The following is a 14,925-nucleotide window of genomic DNA, read 5'->3' on the forward strand; positions in this document are numbered from 1 at the left end:
CGTGGGCTGAGCTGTGGGGCGAGGGGGGTCTGAAGCAGGGGCTGCGTGGGGCTGGTTCATCTCCTGTGTGCGTGGCTTGGATTTATGGCAGCCCGCGGTGCAGGGGGGTTCTGCCCACTGCAAGGTCCTGGGCATAGGCAGGGCATAGCTCCTCTCAGCACGGGCTTCTCCCCGCCAGGACAATGCCTCCAAGCTCCTCTTGGCCCTCATGGAGAGCAGACATGACAGCGAGAACGCCGAGCGGATCCTCATCAGCCTCCGCCCGCAGGAACTGGTAAGGGCCGAGCGGGGTGGGAGGGTGAAAGAGCCCCCACGAGCCCCTGTAAGCCCCTGGGCTTGTGGCTCCTGCTGGAGCTCCTGCACCTCTGGCTCCTGGTGCAGTTTCTGGCTTGCAACCCCAAAACCACCTCGTGTGCTGCCCTGACCCTGCTCACACACCACGAGCATCCGTCCTGAGTGGGGTTCCCGGAGCTTTGTGGCCAGAGGAGGAAAATGAGGTGAGGAGACCAGGACAAGCTCACCTGCCCTCTGCTGCCTTCCAGGTTGACGTGATTAAGAAAGCCTATCTGCAGGAGGAAGAGTGCGAAAACGCTGAGGTTTCCCCCCGGGAAGTCGGCCACAACATTTATATCCTGGCGCTGCAGGTACTGACGCTGCAATCTGCTGTGACAGCAGGGCCCCCACCAGGCTGGGCTCCCCATGCTGTGCTGGGCTCCCACTCACCGATTTGCACATTTTTCTCTGTGTTTATTTACATTTCCTCCAGACGGGCTGGGAAATGTGCTTTTTGCCTCCCACGAAAACCCAGCACCCTGGCTTAGTGGCCATCCCCCTAATCCCCCTAGTGCGCACCCCGTGTTCCACTCTGGTGTGCAGAGGCTGCTCCATCCTGTGCTAACCCACTCTCGCTGTCCCCCTTCCAGCTGTCCCGTCACAACAAGTCCCTGCAGCAGCTCCTGAAGCCGGTGAAGCGCATCCAGGAGGAGGAGGAGGAGGGCATCTCGTCCATGGTACGGAAAGCCCTCGGGAACAGAGGCAGAGCTCCCCGACCCCGAGTGAAGGCTGTGAAAAGCCGCTTCTCCCAGCCTCACTAAGCTGCCCTGCTGCTTGTCGTTCAAGATTTGATGGGGTTTAGTGTTCCTGGGGGTGGGGGGACTGAAGAAAGATTGATAAGAGCCAGTGTAGCCAAATCTACAGCCCAATGGCACGTGCACCCGTTATAACCCAGCTGCAGAGAGCTGCGTGTGCGGGGCTCCCTGGGGAGGGCTCAGCCACGGGTGACATCCAGCTTGCTGCAGGGTGCTGCCCTGCTGGGCTCCTGCTCCTGCTACCTGCTTCCTCCCTTCCCTTCAGAAAAGCAAGGACTGAGTCCTTTGCTGTCATTTCTTGCCTCTGCCTTAGATCCCGTACAAGATTCAGCAGTAATGTGATTTCCCTAGGGTTTTAGGGGCATTGATTTGTAATTTGTGGATTAGCAGCTTTTGGATGTAATTATTGCAGGGAATCGAATGTCTGTCACCTCAGGGAGCGCTCGTACTCCTCTAGGAAGCTTTAATTCATTTGCTTTTCCTTGAAACCTAATCGGGTTCAGTACGTTTTGAGGAACGGCGTTGTCAGTGCAGTTAGACCCGAATCCCCCCCGGCTGTTCCCGCTCTCATCCTCTCTCCTCTCCCCACATCCCAGCTCAGCCTAAATAACAAGCAGCTGACGCAGATGCTGAAGTCGACGGCTCCCATCCAGGAGGAGGAGGAGGACCCGCTGGCGTATTACGAGAAGCACACGTCCCAGATTGAGGCAAGACCTGTTTGCTGCTGGGTTGCTAGTACACACACGGCTGATGAATCCCACGTGTGCTCCGGCTGTCTCGTGCCCGGTTATTCTGCACCGGGAGCCTTCCCATCCCTGTGCCTGCTAAAAGCAGACGGGTCCTTTGTGCTGCACAGAGCTGGAGGTAGTAGCAGAGCCCGTTGGGTGCTGGGGGAGCACAGGGTCCCCCCAGACCCTTCCTTTCTCTCCCCACAGCAGCTGGGATGCAGTGGGAGCAGCCCCATCCTTGCTTGTTGGTGTGGTCCACGTGCTGTCAGTGTTTGTCCCAGCACAGCCACTCAAGGATGCCTTTGCTGGGTGGAACTGTAGCGTTAGATGTGTGGCTGGTGATATTTGGATTTGGGGAGGCACAGCTGGGGCTAGGAAAGCGGAAACCAAAGCGTGGTACGGGCAGGATCTGACGGCACCCTCCCCTTCGCCCTGCTTCCTGCAGATTGTGCGCCTGGACCGAAGCATGGAGCAGATAATCTTCCCGGTGCCTGGCATCTGTGAGTTCCTCACCAAGGAGACCAAGTACCGGCTCTTTACCACGACGGAGCAGGACGAGCAGGGCAGCAAAGTCAGTGATTTCTTCGACCAGTCCTCCTTCCTCCACAACGAGATGGAGTGGCAGAAGAAACTGCGCAGTAAGAGCAAACCAGACCTTCCTTCAGCACTGGCCAAGCTTGGGCTCTTTGAATAGCTCCTGTTTTGAACCTGGGGGGCCAGCTGTGCTTTGAGGGGGCTGTGAATCCTGGCAGCAGCCTGCAGATCGTATCTCTGCCCCTTGTGCCCCTTGCTCTCTGCAGGGCACAGCGTGCTCAGAAGTTTGCAGGGAGTGGAGGTTAATCGAGACCTTCCAGCCCAGGGGTGTTTGCTCCATGCCTGTTAGTGCAGTTCCTCTGAAATGCCTCTCACAGCACATTCTCTGGGACAACACCGACAGCTGTGTTCCCCTACAAAGCCCGCTCTTTATTTGTTTTCAGCTGCCTTTTCCTAAGCCAGCATCTAGCAGCTGTATTTGGGACATAAACTTGTTCCTCTGCACCATCCAGACCCTAGGTGCTTTCAGGGCTGCACCAGTACGGACTTCCTGGCTTAAAATAACAGGAGCTCCGTCAGCAGGGGTTGCACTATAAATACAGCGATCCAGCTAAGAGGTGGTGTAGCAGCACTGAAAACACTTGCAGATCCAGTCTAAACTATCTTAGGAATTCGGCAGGAAACAAGTTTCCAGTATGGCTGGGAAGTTGCTGGCTGGGTCTCCTTTGGGACGGAGAATCAGGCTGAAAACACAAAGGCGCTGTTGTTTTGAAGGATGCGAGGATGTAGGAGGTGGGAGATGGGGAGGAGGGGGAAGCAAAGAACGAAGCCAATCTGATTCCAAGGTGCCAGAGCAGGTCAAAGGCCCCAGGAGCCGAGAGGTGTGAGCGGTAACGATTTGAACGTGCAGTTGTGTTTCAGGAGATGAGGAGGGAGCTTTTGTCAATGGCACGAAGGAAGCGGGAGGCAAGGGTCCCTCCAGGCCCGCTCGCTGCACTGAGCCGAGCCCTTTGGATGTCGGGGAGGTCAGAGCCTTCCCCAGCTGACACGAGGTTGGCTGAGATGTGTGTCTGCCTCCTCTCCCTCCAGGCATGCCGCTGATGTACTGGTTCTCCCGCAGAATGACGCTCTGGGGAAGCATTTCCTTCAACCTGGCTGTCTTCATCAACATAATCATTGCTTTCTTCTACCCCTATGTTGAAGCCACCTCCATGGGTGAGTGCCCCTGCGTTCGCTGCTCCTCGGGGTGGTGGACAAAGGAGACCCTCGTGTGCAGGGAGCGCTGGGCCCCGTACTTGTGTTCTCCCCACCCTTTCTCTCCTCTTGACTCCTAAAGCCCCAAGCCTTTTCTGCTGGTCCTGGCAAGGGACTGAATCAAGATTTCAGTTGCCAGCCCTCCCACGACTTCCTTCTTAGGGAACAGTCTCTTCTCCCCAGGCTGTACTTTCTGTGTTTGTAAAATGGAGGAAGTAATGACAGAATATGTACCAGCTGTCTGGAAGTCTTAATCATTTACAGTGGTTGTGAGATCTCAGATAAAGGATGTTAGAGAAGTGTATCAGTAAGGACCATCTTAGCCAACACTAGTCTCTGCAGTCAAGCATCATTTCTGTCTTTTTTCCCTCTGTTAATCAGCACGATAGTTTTTTTCGGACACTTAGGACAGCAGCACAGTGTCGGATTGACAACGTGCATTTAACTTCATGCCATTGAATTGTTGTGGGTCTTCTCTTCCCAGGAGTGCTGGATTCCCCACTGATCTCGCTGCTCTTCTGGATTCTGATCTGCTTCTCCATCATGGCCCTGTTCACCAAGCGTTATGGTGTCAGACCGCTCCTCGTGGCCCTGATCTTGCGATCAATTTATTACTTAGGAATTGGACTCACTCTGAACATCCTGGGAGCTCTCAATGTAAGTTCTCATCACGCTGCTAGAAAGGGAGCACAACATCTCATAGCACAGGAGACTGTTCTGCATTCCTGAAGTGCAGCAAACCTCACTCCTTCCCATTTCTGGTTGTTCTCCAGCTGACCAACAAGATTGTGTTCGTCGTGAGCTTTGTGGGCAATCGTGGCACCTTCATCCGAGGCTACAAGGCCATGATCATGGATGTGGAGTTTCTCTACCATGTTGGCTACATCCTGACGAGTGTCCTGGGACTCTTTGTGCACGAGCTCTTCTACAGCATCCTGGTACAGTAAATGCAGATTTTTGGGGCTCAGACATAGCCAGAACGCCCGGTTAGAAGCTAGAAGTTTCCTGTGACATCTTCCAGGAGCTGATCGATAACAGCAGTGAGAACAATGCACTGTGCTCTAATCTTTGCGTAGGCTGATCTTTCTGCCTTCCGACAGTATCTATTACTGTCTTTCCCAGTCTTTTGCTATCAGACTCTTTCTAATCTCTACTGTGTACTTTATCTGGGTCAGCTGGGAGACAACGTGAGCTGGTGAGGGCAGAGGCAGGGGACGTGTGTCCTATTCTCGGCTCTCCTGCTGTGCATAAGTCACTTCGTTCTTCTACAGTAAGATGGAAAACTTAAATGCTTTATGTGAAAGTTAGTCGATGTCTCCTGGGTGATCCAAGCTCTCGGGATAAAAGGGGTATAGGTAGGCCAGGCATTGTCACAGAAAAGCACCCTATGGCATTTCTTTGCTCCTGGTCCTTTCAGCTGTTTGACTTGATCTACCGTGAGGAGACCTTGTTTAATGTCATCAAAAGCGTGACGCGGAACGGGCGCTCCATCCTGCTGACAGCCCTCCTGGCGCTCATCCTCGTCTACCTCTTCTCCATCGTGGGCTTCCTGTTCCTGAAGGATGACTTCATCCTGGAGGTGGACCGGCTGCCGGACAGCAAAGCCAAAGGTGCTTCAGGCCATTCCCTTGCTGGCTGCAGGGCTTGGGCCAGGCAGAGTGTGGGCCCCTTCTGCAGCTGGATCATTGCAGGAGACCCTGGGAGCACGGGGCCAAGCTCCTGGGAGCACTGGTTTGGGGCTGGGGGAGAAGGCGTCTGCCTGCACTGATTTAGGGACCTCCTGCTGCAGAGAATGGGGTTTTGGGGGCTAGGAGTGACAGCAGAGAAAGGGGTTGGCAGCTGAAAATGAAGTTTATAGTAGAGGTCTTACTGAAACCTAAGCAAAAGATTCAAAACCTAGAAGAGGCTAGGAGAATACGAATGAAGCTTCTTCATTTTTTACGTTGCTTGAATGTTACAACGAGATGCAGTTGAAGAGCACCTGGACACAAGCAAAGAGCTTTGCTAAGGCAAGCTGATGCCCTGACAAGGCTGTGCTCTCTTTTACTTGCAGATGACCCCTTGGGGATGCAAAGGAACATGGAGACCTTCATGGAGTCATGCAGTGGAGACAAAATTAGCTGCTCTGCTGTGCCCACTGCCTTGGAAGGTAAGCAAGCTCATTAGAAAGCTGAGCTCTGTTAGCAGCAGAGTAGGCTGGCTGCTTTGTTTGTTTCCATCTTTGAAAAGATGCTGTGAGATTTTTCTGAGCTCGCTGACAAACAGCCCACTGTTTGGCACATATTAAGCAAGAGGCCCGCAAGCTCTGTACTGACCCTGGCATAAAAATGTTGAAATAGATTCAATTTAGTCATAAAGAAAGTGGGAGCTTTGGGAGCGCTCAGCCAAACACCTCCACCGCAAGAAGCAAGCTGGAGGAGCTGCTGGTTGGGAGATCCACACCGAGCACCTGCTCCCAGATGGGACACTGCACCTCATCCTGTAGCATGGGAATCTTTGCAGTGGTACTTCTGCCCTGTGTGTGCTCTTTTTGCTTTTATTCCCCCCCTGCCCTCCCTCTGGTATTCTAGAAGCAGACGCTGACCAGTGGGAACGAGCCTGCGACACGCTGCTCATGTGCATTGTCACTGTCCTGAACCACGGCCTGAGGAACGGAGGGGGTGTGGGTGACATTCTGCGCAAGCCATCGAAGGATGTGAGTTTTGGCAGCACGTCGGGCCCCTCTCTGCCAAGTCCTGCTGCAGATCCCACTGTGGAGCTGCCCTTCCTCCCTGGAAACTGTGGCACTGCCAGCTTTTTCCCCTACAGCCGTCCTTCAGTGCTTTCCTCCTCTCTTCCCCACCACACCCCAGTTATTGCTCCTCACCTTGCACCCTCAGCCTACGGCCGTTGCAGCAAAGCACGGTTGGAGTGGCTAGAGGAGAGGTGTGTGAGACGCATGTTTTTTTTCCCATTTGTCCATTACAGGAATCCTTGTTTCCTGCTCGCGTTGTCTACGACCTCCTCTTCTTCTTCATTGTCATTATCATTGTCCTCAACCTCATCTTTGGGGTCATTATTGACACCTTTGCTGACCTGAGGAGCGAGAAGCAAAAGAAGGAAGAGATACTGAAGACCACTTGTTTCATATGTGGTGAGTGCTGGGACCCTGGCTCAGCGTGCCTGCAGGAACTGCCCCCGTGTGGTTCCTCTCTTTTAAGGCTGACCTGTGGCATGAGGGAAGGAAAGGAGTTTCCGCTGCTTTGGGTTTTCATTTGGTTCACAGCAAAACTTAAATCTCTTCACTGATGGTGGCTGCAGAGTGAGGAGGCTTAAACAAGGACACAAACCGAGAGGGGAAATTATTCCTCCTCGCCTCCTGTTAATGAGGTGTTAAACTAAATGCCACGTTGCGGTGTTCTCGTCGCTGTGATCCCTCCTGGGACCAACACTTATCAAGTGGGGGAAAAAAAATGCACCATATTACTAAGGAAATGAAGTACAGGAAAATGTTCCAGAATGCTTTCAGTCATAGGAAAGCATCCATAAAAGCCAATCCAAGCTTAAATATAACTTTTTCTTTTTTTTTTTTTTTTTTCCTATTGGATCCACTGGGTGCATTTTGTTCTTTCAGATATACAGGCAGGAAGCATAGCTAGTAGTACTTTAAATAGAAGCCTCCTGAATACACGACTGGGTTATTTTCCCCCTGCTTTCGATGCTTGTTATGTGCTAAATGCCAACTAATTATTAAAAGCACTTCTTGAAAGTCACACCTGGGACAGGAGGCAATTATCTGTACTTCCTTTCGCATTTGTTTGCTTGCTCACTTCTTACCTTCTCGTCTCCCCTCCACCTTCTCTGTGCTTGACTGCCTTTCCCAGGACTCGAACGGGACAAGTTCGACAACAAGACAGTGTCCTTTGAGGAGCATATTAAATATGAGCACAACATGTGGAACTACTTGTACTTCATAGTGCTGGTGCGAGTGAAGAACAAGACAGACTACACCGGGCCTGAGAGCTACGTGGCGCAGATGATAAAGGTACGCGTCCTCTCAGAGCAGCTACCCCAGGGAAATATTTGGGAACAGTGGGCTCGCCAAAGAAAAACAGTTTTGAGAAGGAACTTTTGCAAAATATTTAAGAATGTTGTTGCTCCTTGGGTTTCTTAGGTGGTTAATTCCACTTGGCAATCTCAGCCAACAGCGCATTGTCTATTTGATGTTTTGTACTGTGTATTTAAGGATTGAACCAAGGGCAGAACCAGGCAGTACAGAGTGTGACTTCAAGGTTATTTCAAGGCAAAAAGGGAGGGTGAGGAAACTTAGAAAAGAAAAACCTCTGAACTTGAATCCAGATGGCTGTATGAAAAAAGGTGCAAATGGACCAGTGCTGGAAAATTTGCAAGGATACATACAAAATGAGCCTTGGGGATTTTTTTTAGTCCCCGAGCACAGGCAGGCTTCCTGTTAAGTTCCACCTGGTCTCTTTCCAGAACAAGAACCTTGACTGGTTCCCTCGGATGCGAGCCATGTCGCTGGTCAGCAACGAAGGGGAAGGAGAACAGAACGAGATCCGCAACCTTCAAGACAAACTCAATTCCACGATGAAGCTGGTGTCCCATCTCACCTCCCAGCTGAACGAGCTGAAGGAACAGGTACTAAACGCTTATAAAAACAGGAACACCTGAGTGTAAAACCCCCCTGTCCTTACCAAAATAGACAGCGAGGCAGAACAGGAGGCAGCATAGGCAAGAACAGAAGGCAGAACCAGCCCCATCCAGTACAACTCTGGATACAAAGCAAAGGGCTCGTGTTCCTGACCCCCAAAACAGAGCTACGCTTGGGTCATGTGCTTTTTGATACTTCCTCACCAAACTCACAGGGTGTTCTGACAGATGCTTAAAGCAGCCTAGTCAGTCACAGACCTGAGAAGCATGCTAACGAACAGAAAAAAAAATCTGGTTTCCTACCTCATTTTTGTCCTTGTTTGAACTCTAGATGACAGAGCAAAGGAAGCGCAGACAAAGGATGGGGTTTGTGGATGTCCAGAATACCATGAACCACTAAGACAGAAAAAGCATCAGCTTCACCCACTGAGGGACTGAACGTATCTATCAGCTGCCGAGGCTGCTTATTCCTGGGTCCTGCGCACGGACATCGCTGTCAGAGAAAGCCGGGCCATGCGGAGGGGCTTCCAAGTCAACATTTTCCTTAGATCGCTTGTAAGCAATTCAGGAAGCAATGACTGGCGAGGATTCCTCAATACCTGGACCCACATGTTACTCCAATGCCCTTATAGGAAGATAAATTATACAAGACTTTTATTCCTCATTGCAATAACTCTTTTATTTTGCAAACGTGGGGGGTTGTATCTTTATCTCCATGTGCTACGTGTGGGTGGCCTCCACCTCAGGTGTAGTGTAACTAGCGGTAGGGCTGCAATATTTAACGCATTCCAGGAGCGTCACTAGTAAAACGTGGAACTTTGCAAACCAGCCATCATCTCTGCTGTACCTGTTCCATGCCGATTCCTCTCCATTTAGAGTTCTGTTCATCACGGTGGTGCAGTAAAGAGGCGCTAAACTCAAGGATATGGATTTGAGCATTTAACTCACCAGATGAGGATGAGTACCTGCGCTAGTACTACGTGGACTGGTCTTTTGTCTTGTGTGGACAAAGAATATCTGGGCAGTAGTAGGAGACTGCAGGTTTCCAGGAGTTCACTGTGAAGGGGTGTCCTGTGGTTTAGTTTCATCTCTGGTGTAATGTTTTACTTTTTTGTTTGTTTGTTGTTGTTGTTACTTAAGAACTAAAGTGTAAATTGCCTTAAGTAAATTAAAAACAAAAATCAAGTTATAATAAAAACTTAAACATGGTAAAGAAACCTCCCTTCCTGTACACTCAGGGATGCAACAGGGCTGTTAGAAATAGAAATACAGAGCAATCCAAAGACCTGAAGCCAGAAGGTCTTACCCTAAGTGCTCCACCACCCAATGCTCTTGGTTCCAGCTGTTAAACATTACAATGTAGCCATAGAGAAGATGAAGAATGCTACCATGATCAACTACCTTGAACACCAGCCTTGTTTTCTGAAGCTTTGGATCAGAGCCTGCTGCAAAGTTTCAAATTCTTTCACTACTTGCCAGGAAAACACAGTTCAAACATAAAAAGGAGCAGCTGTTGGTGCTGCGCGGAGCCAAGCAGAGTCCTGGCATAGCTGTGTTCTAGACACATCCTTCCCAAGCCAAGCAGTGCTGCGGCCATCCCAGCTACATGCCTGTGCCTCTGCCTCCAAAAACAGCGGCTGATGCAAGCACTAGAGCTTTAAAAGGGAATAAAACTGAGCCACAACAAAGGACTAAGCACACTTGAACTTTGGTTATAGCCCTGTAGAGCAACACATCACAAAAACTGATCTTCATCCCTCACAATGCAGTAACCCCTACAGAACTTTCCTTCCGTGCTGAGGAAAGCCTGTCCAGCAACACACCGCTCTAGACCCTGTATGGGACTAAATCCCGTTACACTCTTCTTGAACTCCTCTCTCATCACCATGGCAAACGTTCACGCTCAGTCATCTCCTGTCTTCCCAAACAGGAGTTCTCCAAAGGAAAATAACTTGTGATAATTAAAGTTATCCCAGCTCAATTTCCCTGTTACCCGTGCTAACACAGAGAACCAGCATTACAGCTGTATTTCTGTGTTATCACCACTGCTGGCTTCCCAAGCAGATTTAAAGCTAGCGTGGATGCACCTATGTGCTCTGGCATTTCCTGATGGTCTGTTTCTCATAATACAAATGATCAGATCTAACAACACAAAGCGCCTTCCTTTACATTGATCCAAGAACTTTCATCACAGATGTGTTCAGGTATGGCCTAGATTTCCAGAAAGAAAAGAGTGGGTGTTAAAAATAAAGAGTATAAGGTGTAGGTCTGAACAAAAAATGCTGTTGCTAAGAGGAATGAATGGTTTTATTCATCATGGCAACATACAGAGCTTAGGAATATATACAGAGGAGAATCTGGGAGTTAGCCTATCACTTCAAGTCCTCTTCAGATTTCTTGGCGGAAAACCTTTCTCGCAATTTTTTCCATGTTCCTTTTTTCATGTCTTCCATCTGTTTGAGAATGTCTGCAAAAGGAGAAGGGAGAGGGAGATGGGGAAAGAGGAAGAAAAGCAGAAAAGCAAAAGCATAAAAAGCCCTTTTTTTAAGCCCTTTGCCTTACATATATTTGCCTTTTTTCACTTCTCATCTTAATGAATTTCTATTTCAGGACCTGAGGCAAGTTTGTTTTCCCTTCCAATCAATTGTGCAGGGAGTCCCTTATCACTAACAACTAATATTCAGTTTCCACGCACTGCAATCGAAGTTAGGAACTGGAGCAGAACAAAACTGCACTAGCTTCCTATACGGCATTTAATAAATGATTCGGCTGAGAGTACTTCTGCATCGTGGTACCCTGTTTTCTCTCAAAGTCTAATACAAGAGAAGAAATACTGAAGGGAATATGAACGCAGTGAAACAGAAGCTGAGAATTTTCCAGCGATGTAGCAAATGTGCATTTTTTTCACACAGCTCCTGCCACTGTCTCAAAGAGCCTTTGCAAACCCTCTGCTATTCCTGCCCCCTGCAAAACACAATCGACTTTTTGTCCTGCTAGATTACTGAAAATCTCCTCAATTAAGCCTGTACTTACTCCTTGTTAAACACCCTAATAAACTTGCACAGCAGTCCAATTCAGTCCTTTAGTAACTGGTAGAAGTATAAAGCCAACACAACAAAGACTAGAACGCACTTTATCTCTTGCACTGATTTATTCCCAAATCAATCACAGTATTAATACCTGTTGCTAGAATCATCTTGCAATCTTGCACCGTCACTCCAGTGAAGCTTGTTTCTTTCAGGCGTGGATACTTCACAAACAGGCAGGTGAGAGAAGGAGAAAGAGAACAAGATGTTACTTGTAGTGCACTAACACAGGTAATTATGTCACCAAATAATAGAATCCTAACTTATTTTCCATCAAGCTCTAAGAATTCTGTTCATGCATACCAGGAACTATCATCTACATTGTTCATACATGTCACAGAGGCTAAAACGTCTGCAGCTTTCAGACTGAAAGCCAAGAGACTGAAGGCACCCGGCAGTGCAGCATCCACCTGACTGCTCATTTGCCTGCTCCATTCCCAGAAACCCTGCTGGGATGTGGCCTGCTGCACCGACAGCTGCAGGTCCCCCAAAAAAGGCTGATGATGGCTAATACCAAAATGTTTACCTTGTTTTTGTAGTAGTTGGTGTGGATTCTGAGTAAGCTCTCATACATTTGGTCACAGGTCTCAGGGTCAGCAATCTGGAAAAGGATAAAAGTATCGCACAAGTCCTATTTTAAACCTGCAGAGCAAAACCATTTCATTTTAGCTAACAGCTCATGAAAAGAACACTAAAGGAGTATCTTTGTTACTTTTTCAGAGCAATGCAGGATGCCGGCGACCCCTATTATGCTGCTCCAGAACGCAGCAAATTTTCTTTCCCCTCCTTCTCTCACCAGCTTGGCCTACAAGAATAATGAGGCACCTAAGTTCCAGAATGAACCTTGAATTCTGCTCAAAAAGATACGACAGATCAACTGAACACACAGCGTTCAGTAACGCGAACATAGCTGTACGGTTTTCTCACGCTTACTGGCCAGCGCTGTGAAATCTGTGAGATTTCTTTGATCAAAGGCTGGTTTGGCCGCCTGTTTTATTCTAAAGGATCAAACAGGATAAGATACTAAGATGGAAGATATAAAATCCTGGCAAGGCTAAAAATAGTTTATAATTGATTAGGGAAAAGCAGCGTGTAAGGCACCGTACAGCTTGTGAAGGGTAAATGGATTTCTATTTTGGTCTAGTAAGTTGGAAAGATTTTGCTAATACCTAAAACTCTCTGAGGTGCCTCCAACAGGTGCATCTGCCTTGCAGAGCCAGCTATTTAGCAGCACGAATGGCATGTCAACTTCTTTTTCTATCCTACAGCGGGGCCGACTTGACCAGAACTCTGCATTGCTGCTCGATGACATCAAACATAAATGATTAAAACGGATACATGAGTAAGTATAGTATGAAGAGCAGCAAGACAGAATAAAGTGAAAACAGCTCATCTGTCCTCGGGCACTGGCGCAGGTTCAGCACAAGGCAGGTGATGCCTCCCTCCCCTGTGCAAGCCAGGAGAATGAAGGAAAGGCCCTCCTGATACAGCAGGTAATGGCTGCTCTGGGAGAGAGGATACAGGGACAAGCAAACTGTTAAAAATAAGCACCATCACGCAGCTACCTATTAAATAGGTAGCTGAAATAGTACTGCCTGTAAAAAATCAGCAAATCTTACTCCACGTGAATTAAACGGGCATTACACTGACAAAATGTCTTTTAAGGTTCTAGCGCTTTTCTCATACATTCCTCCTGCTGTCTGCCAGTACATTTCCCTTTACTGTATTAAGTCTTTATACGTACAAATTGACATCAGTGCTGCAGGCATCAATTTAGATTTTCAAGATGAGTGGCAGCTTTGGGATCTCGTAACCAATTGGTGCAGCACATTCAGCTTTCCTGGGCATATGAAAAAGCAATAAGCACTTTCTGAAATGTCTGCTGCAGCTTATTCTGGTGACCAATATAGAATTAGGTGCCTATAATGGCACATTGTAGGAGAAAATGCACACCTGGAACAATGTTTTTATGCAAAGAAAGGGCACATTTACATTCCACAGCACCACCTCCAAGCCTGTAAATGACTGCAGCCCAAGTCAAGTGCTTGCTTCTTTTATTTCAGTATTGAAACCTGAACTCCAACACAGTTACAGCTGGAAACCAGCTTTAAAACCACGGCATCCCAGCAGTGATGGATTTTGCAGCATACCCCACCCCGTATCGTGTTATCAGCCCATCCTCACAGCACGCAAACCACCCTGAACTCCACGACGGCCCTGACAAATTTTCTGCATCCCCCTTCCTTGAGCGCTGCAACAGGGGGGTTCGAAACCCACTGGAAGGGGGCACCTCACAGCACAGATCGCAACCCGTGCGAGATCTGCGCGTACAGCGAAGGTGCCGGGAGGGAAAGAAGGAAGGAGAGAGGGTGGGAGCGCATCCCGGCCCCGCCGCACCCCCAGCCCCTGACCGGACCCCCAAGGCTCCAAAATGGCGCCGGGCCCTGAGGTGAGGCAGCCGTGGCGCACCGCGCATGCGCGCCCTCCCCCCCGTCTCCCTCAGGCTCCAAAATGGCGCCGGACCCTGAGGAGGAGCAGCCGCGGCGCATTGCGCATGCGCACCCCGCCCCTCAGGCCCTAAGATGGCGCCGGCCCCTGAGGCACAGCGGCGCAGCGCGCATGCGCGGCCCTTTTCCCCCATCCCTTGCCCAGCCCTCAGCGCCCCGCGGGCCGCTTCCGCCCTCACCTGCGTGTTCTCCCCCTCGCGGAAGGCCTGCGCCACCCGCTGCCGCAGGAAGATGCCCAGGTCCCGCTGCCGCTTCGTCTCCTCCACCGGCCACTCCTCGCACAGCTTCAGGAACCGCCGGTACCTGGTGGCCGCCATGGCGGCCGGGGCAGCGGGCACGTGACGGCGGCCGCAACTACGGCGAGCGAGAGGGGCCGGGGGGGGGGGGGGGGGAGGGGGGTGTGCGCATGCGCAGTGACAACGCGGGTGGGGGGGGCAAAGGGGGGGGGGGCAGGTTGGGGTGGTTCCCCTGTGGTGCCTCAAGATCATCGAGTGCCTTAATCAGACACCCGGGCGTGTGCTCGGATAATGATTAGGGGTGGAGGAGCCCCCCAGGGTCACCTGCTCCAAGCACCCCCCCCCACTGGCCCCACCGAGCCGTGTCCCCAAGCACCAGCCCCAACCTCTCCTGGAGCCCCCCCAGGGACGGGGACTCCCCCACCTCCCTGGGCAACCCGTCCCAACGCCTGCCCGCTCTGTCTGAGCAGAAATGGCTCCTCATTGCCCACCTCAACCTCCCCTGGCACAGCTCCAGGCCGTTCCCTCTGCTCCTGGCCCTGGTTATCTGCGAGCAGAGGCCGACCCCCAGCTCCCCACAGCTTCCTTTCGGGTAGCCAGCTCTGGAGTTTCCCTTCAGCCCCCTCTTTGTCCTTTCCCCATCCAGCCCCGAGGGCCTGGTGGCAGCATCCAGCGAGAGGCTGGGCTGTGCTGCAAAGGCTGAGGGAGGTCTGGATAAAGCCCTTCAGGTGCGTTGTGTCGGCCACATTCAGCACCAACCTCACTGCACAAGAATGAGCCAAGACAACTGATGACTCAATCCTTTCACCGCTGAAGCAGAGTGTTTGTGTTTTATTTTTTTT

General features: G+C 50.5%; 2 protein-coding genes across 3 annotated transcripts in view; one reads left to right on the top strand and one right to left on the bottom strand.

Annotated features, from left to right (window-relative positions):
* The window catches only part of ITPR3 (inositol 1,4,5-trisphosphate receptor type 3), a 40,531-nt gene extending 31,060 nt beyond the window's left edge, over nucleotides 1-9,471 (top strand). For both annotated transcript variants that reach the window (XM_068659740.1, XM_068659741.1), the window contains exons 44-58: nucleotides 179-274; nucleotides 543-644; nucleotides 924-1,010; nucleotides 1,685-1,795; nucleotides 2,262-2,454; nucleotides 3,440-3,565; nucleotides 4,089-4,261; nucleotides 4,378-4,542; nucleotides 5,022-5,214; nucleotides 5,658-5,753; nucleotides 6,175-6,299; nucleotides 6,572-6,737; nucleotides 7,468-7,628; nucleotides 8,081-8,242; nucleotides 8,586-9,471. In XM_068659740.1, the coding sequence (XP_068515841.1) occupies nucleotides 179-274; nucleotides 543-644; nucleotides 924-1,010; nucleotides 1,685-1,795; nucleotides 2,262-2,454; nucleotides 3,440-3,565; nucleotides 4,089-4,261; nucleotides 4,378-4,542; nucleotides 5,022-5,214; nucleotides 5,658-5,753; nucleotides 6,175-6,299; nucleotides 6,572-6,737; nucleotides 7,468-7,628; nucleotides 8,081-8,242; nucleotides 8,586-8,654 (2,025 nt within the window). In that variant the 3' untranslated portion in view covers nucleotides 8,655-9,471. The remainder of the gene's footprint in view (nucleotides 1-178; nucleotides 275-542; nucleotides 645-923; nucleotides 1,011-1,684; nucleotides 1,796-2,261; nucleotides 2,455-3,439; nucleotides 3,566-4,088; nucleotides 4,262-4,377; nucleotides 4,543-5,021; nucleotides 5,215-5,657; nucleotides 5,754-6,174; nucleotides 6,300-6,571; nucleotides 6,738-7,467; nucleotides 7,629-8,080; nucleotides 8,243-8,585) is intronic.
* Nucleotides 9,472-10,543: 1,072 nt separating this feature from the next.
* Nucleotides 10,544-14,201, bottom strand: UQCC2 (ubiquinol-cytochrome c reductase complex assembly factor 2). The gene is made up of 4 exons (XM_068659744.1): nucleotides 14,027-14,201; nucleotides 11,867-11,941; nucleotides 11,435-11,504; nucleotides 10,544-10,721 (listed from the first exon to the last, which is right to left on the bottom strand). Exons 1-4 carry the CDS (start codon nucleotides 14,162-14,164, stop codon nucleotides 10,627-10,629), a joined length of 378 nt encoding a protein of 125 aa, XP_068515845.1. The 5' UTR covers nucleotides 14,165-14,201; the 3' UTR covers nucleotides 10,544-10,626.
* Nucleotides 14,202-14,925: the final 724 nt, after the last annotated feature.

This window comes from Anas acuta, chromosome 24 (assembly GCF_963932015.1).
Source record: "Anas acuta chromosome 24, bAnaAcu1.1, whole genome shotgun sequence".
Lineage (NCBI taxonomy): Eukaryota > Metazoa > Chordata > Aves > Anseriformes > Anatidae > Anas > Anas acuta.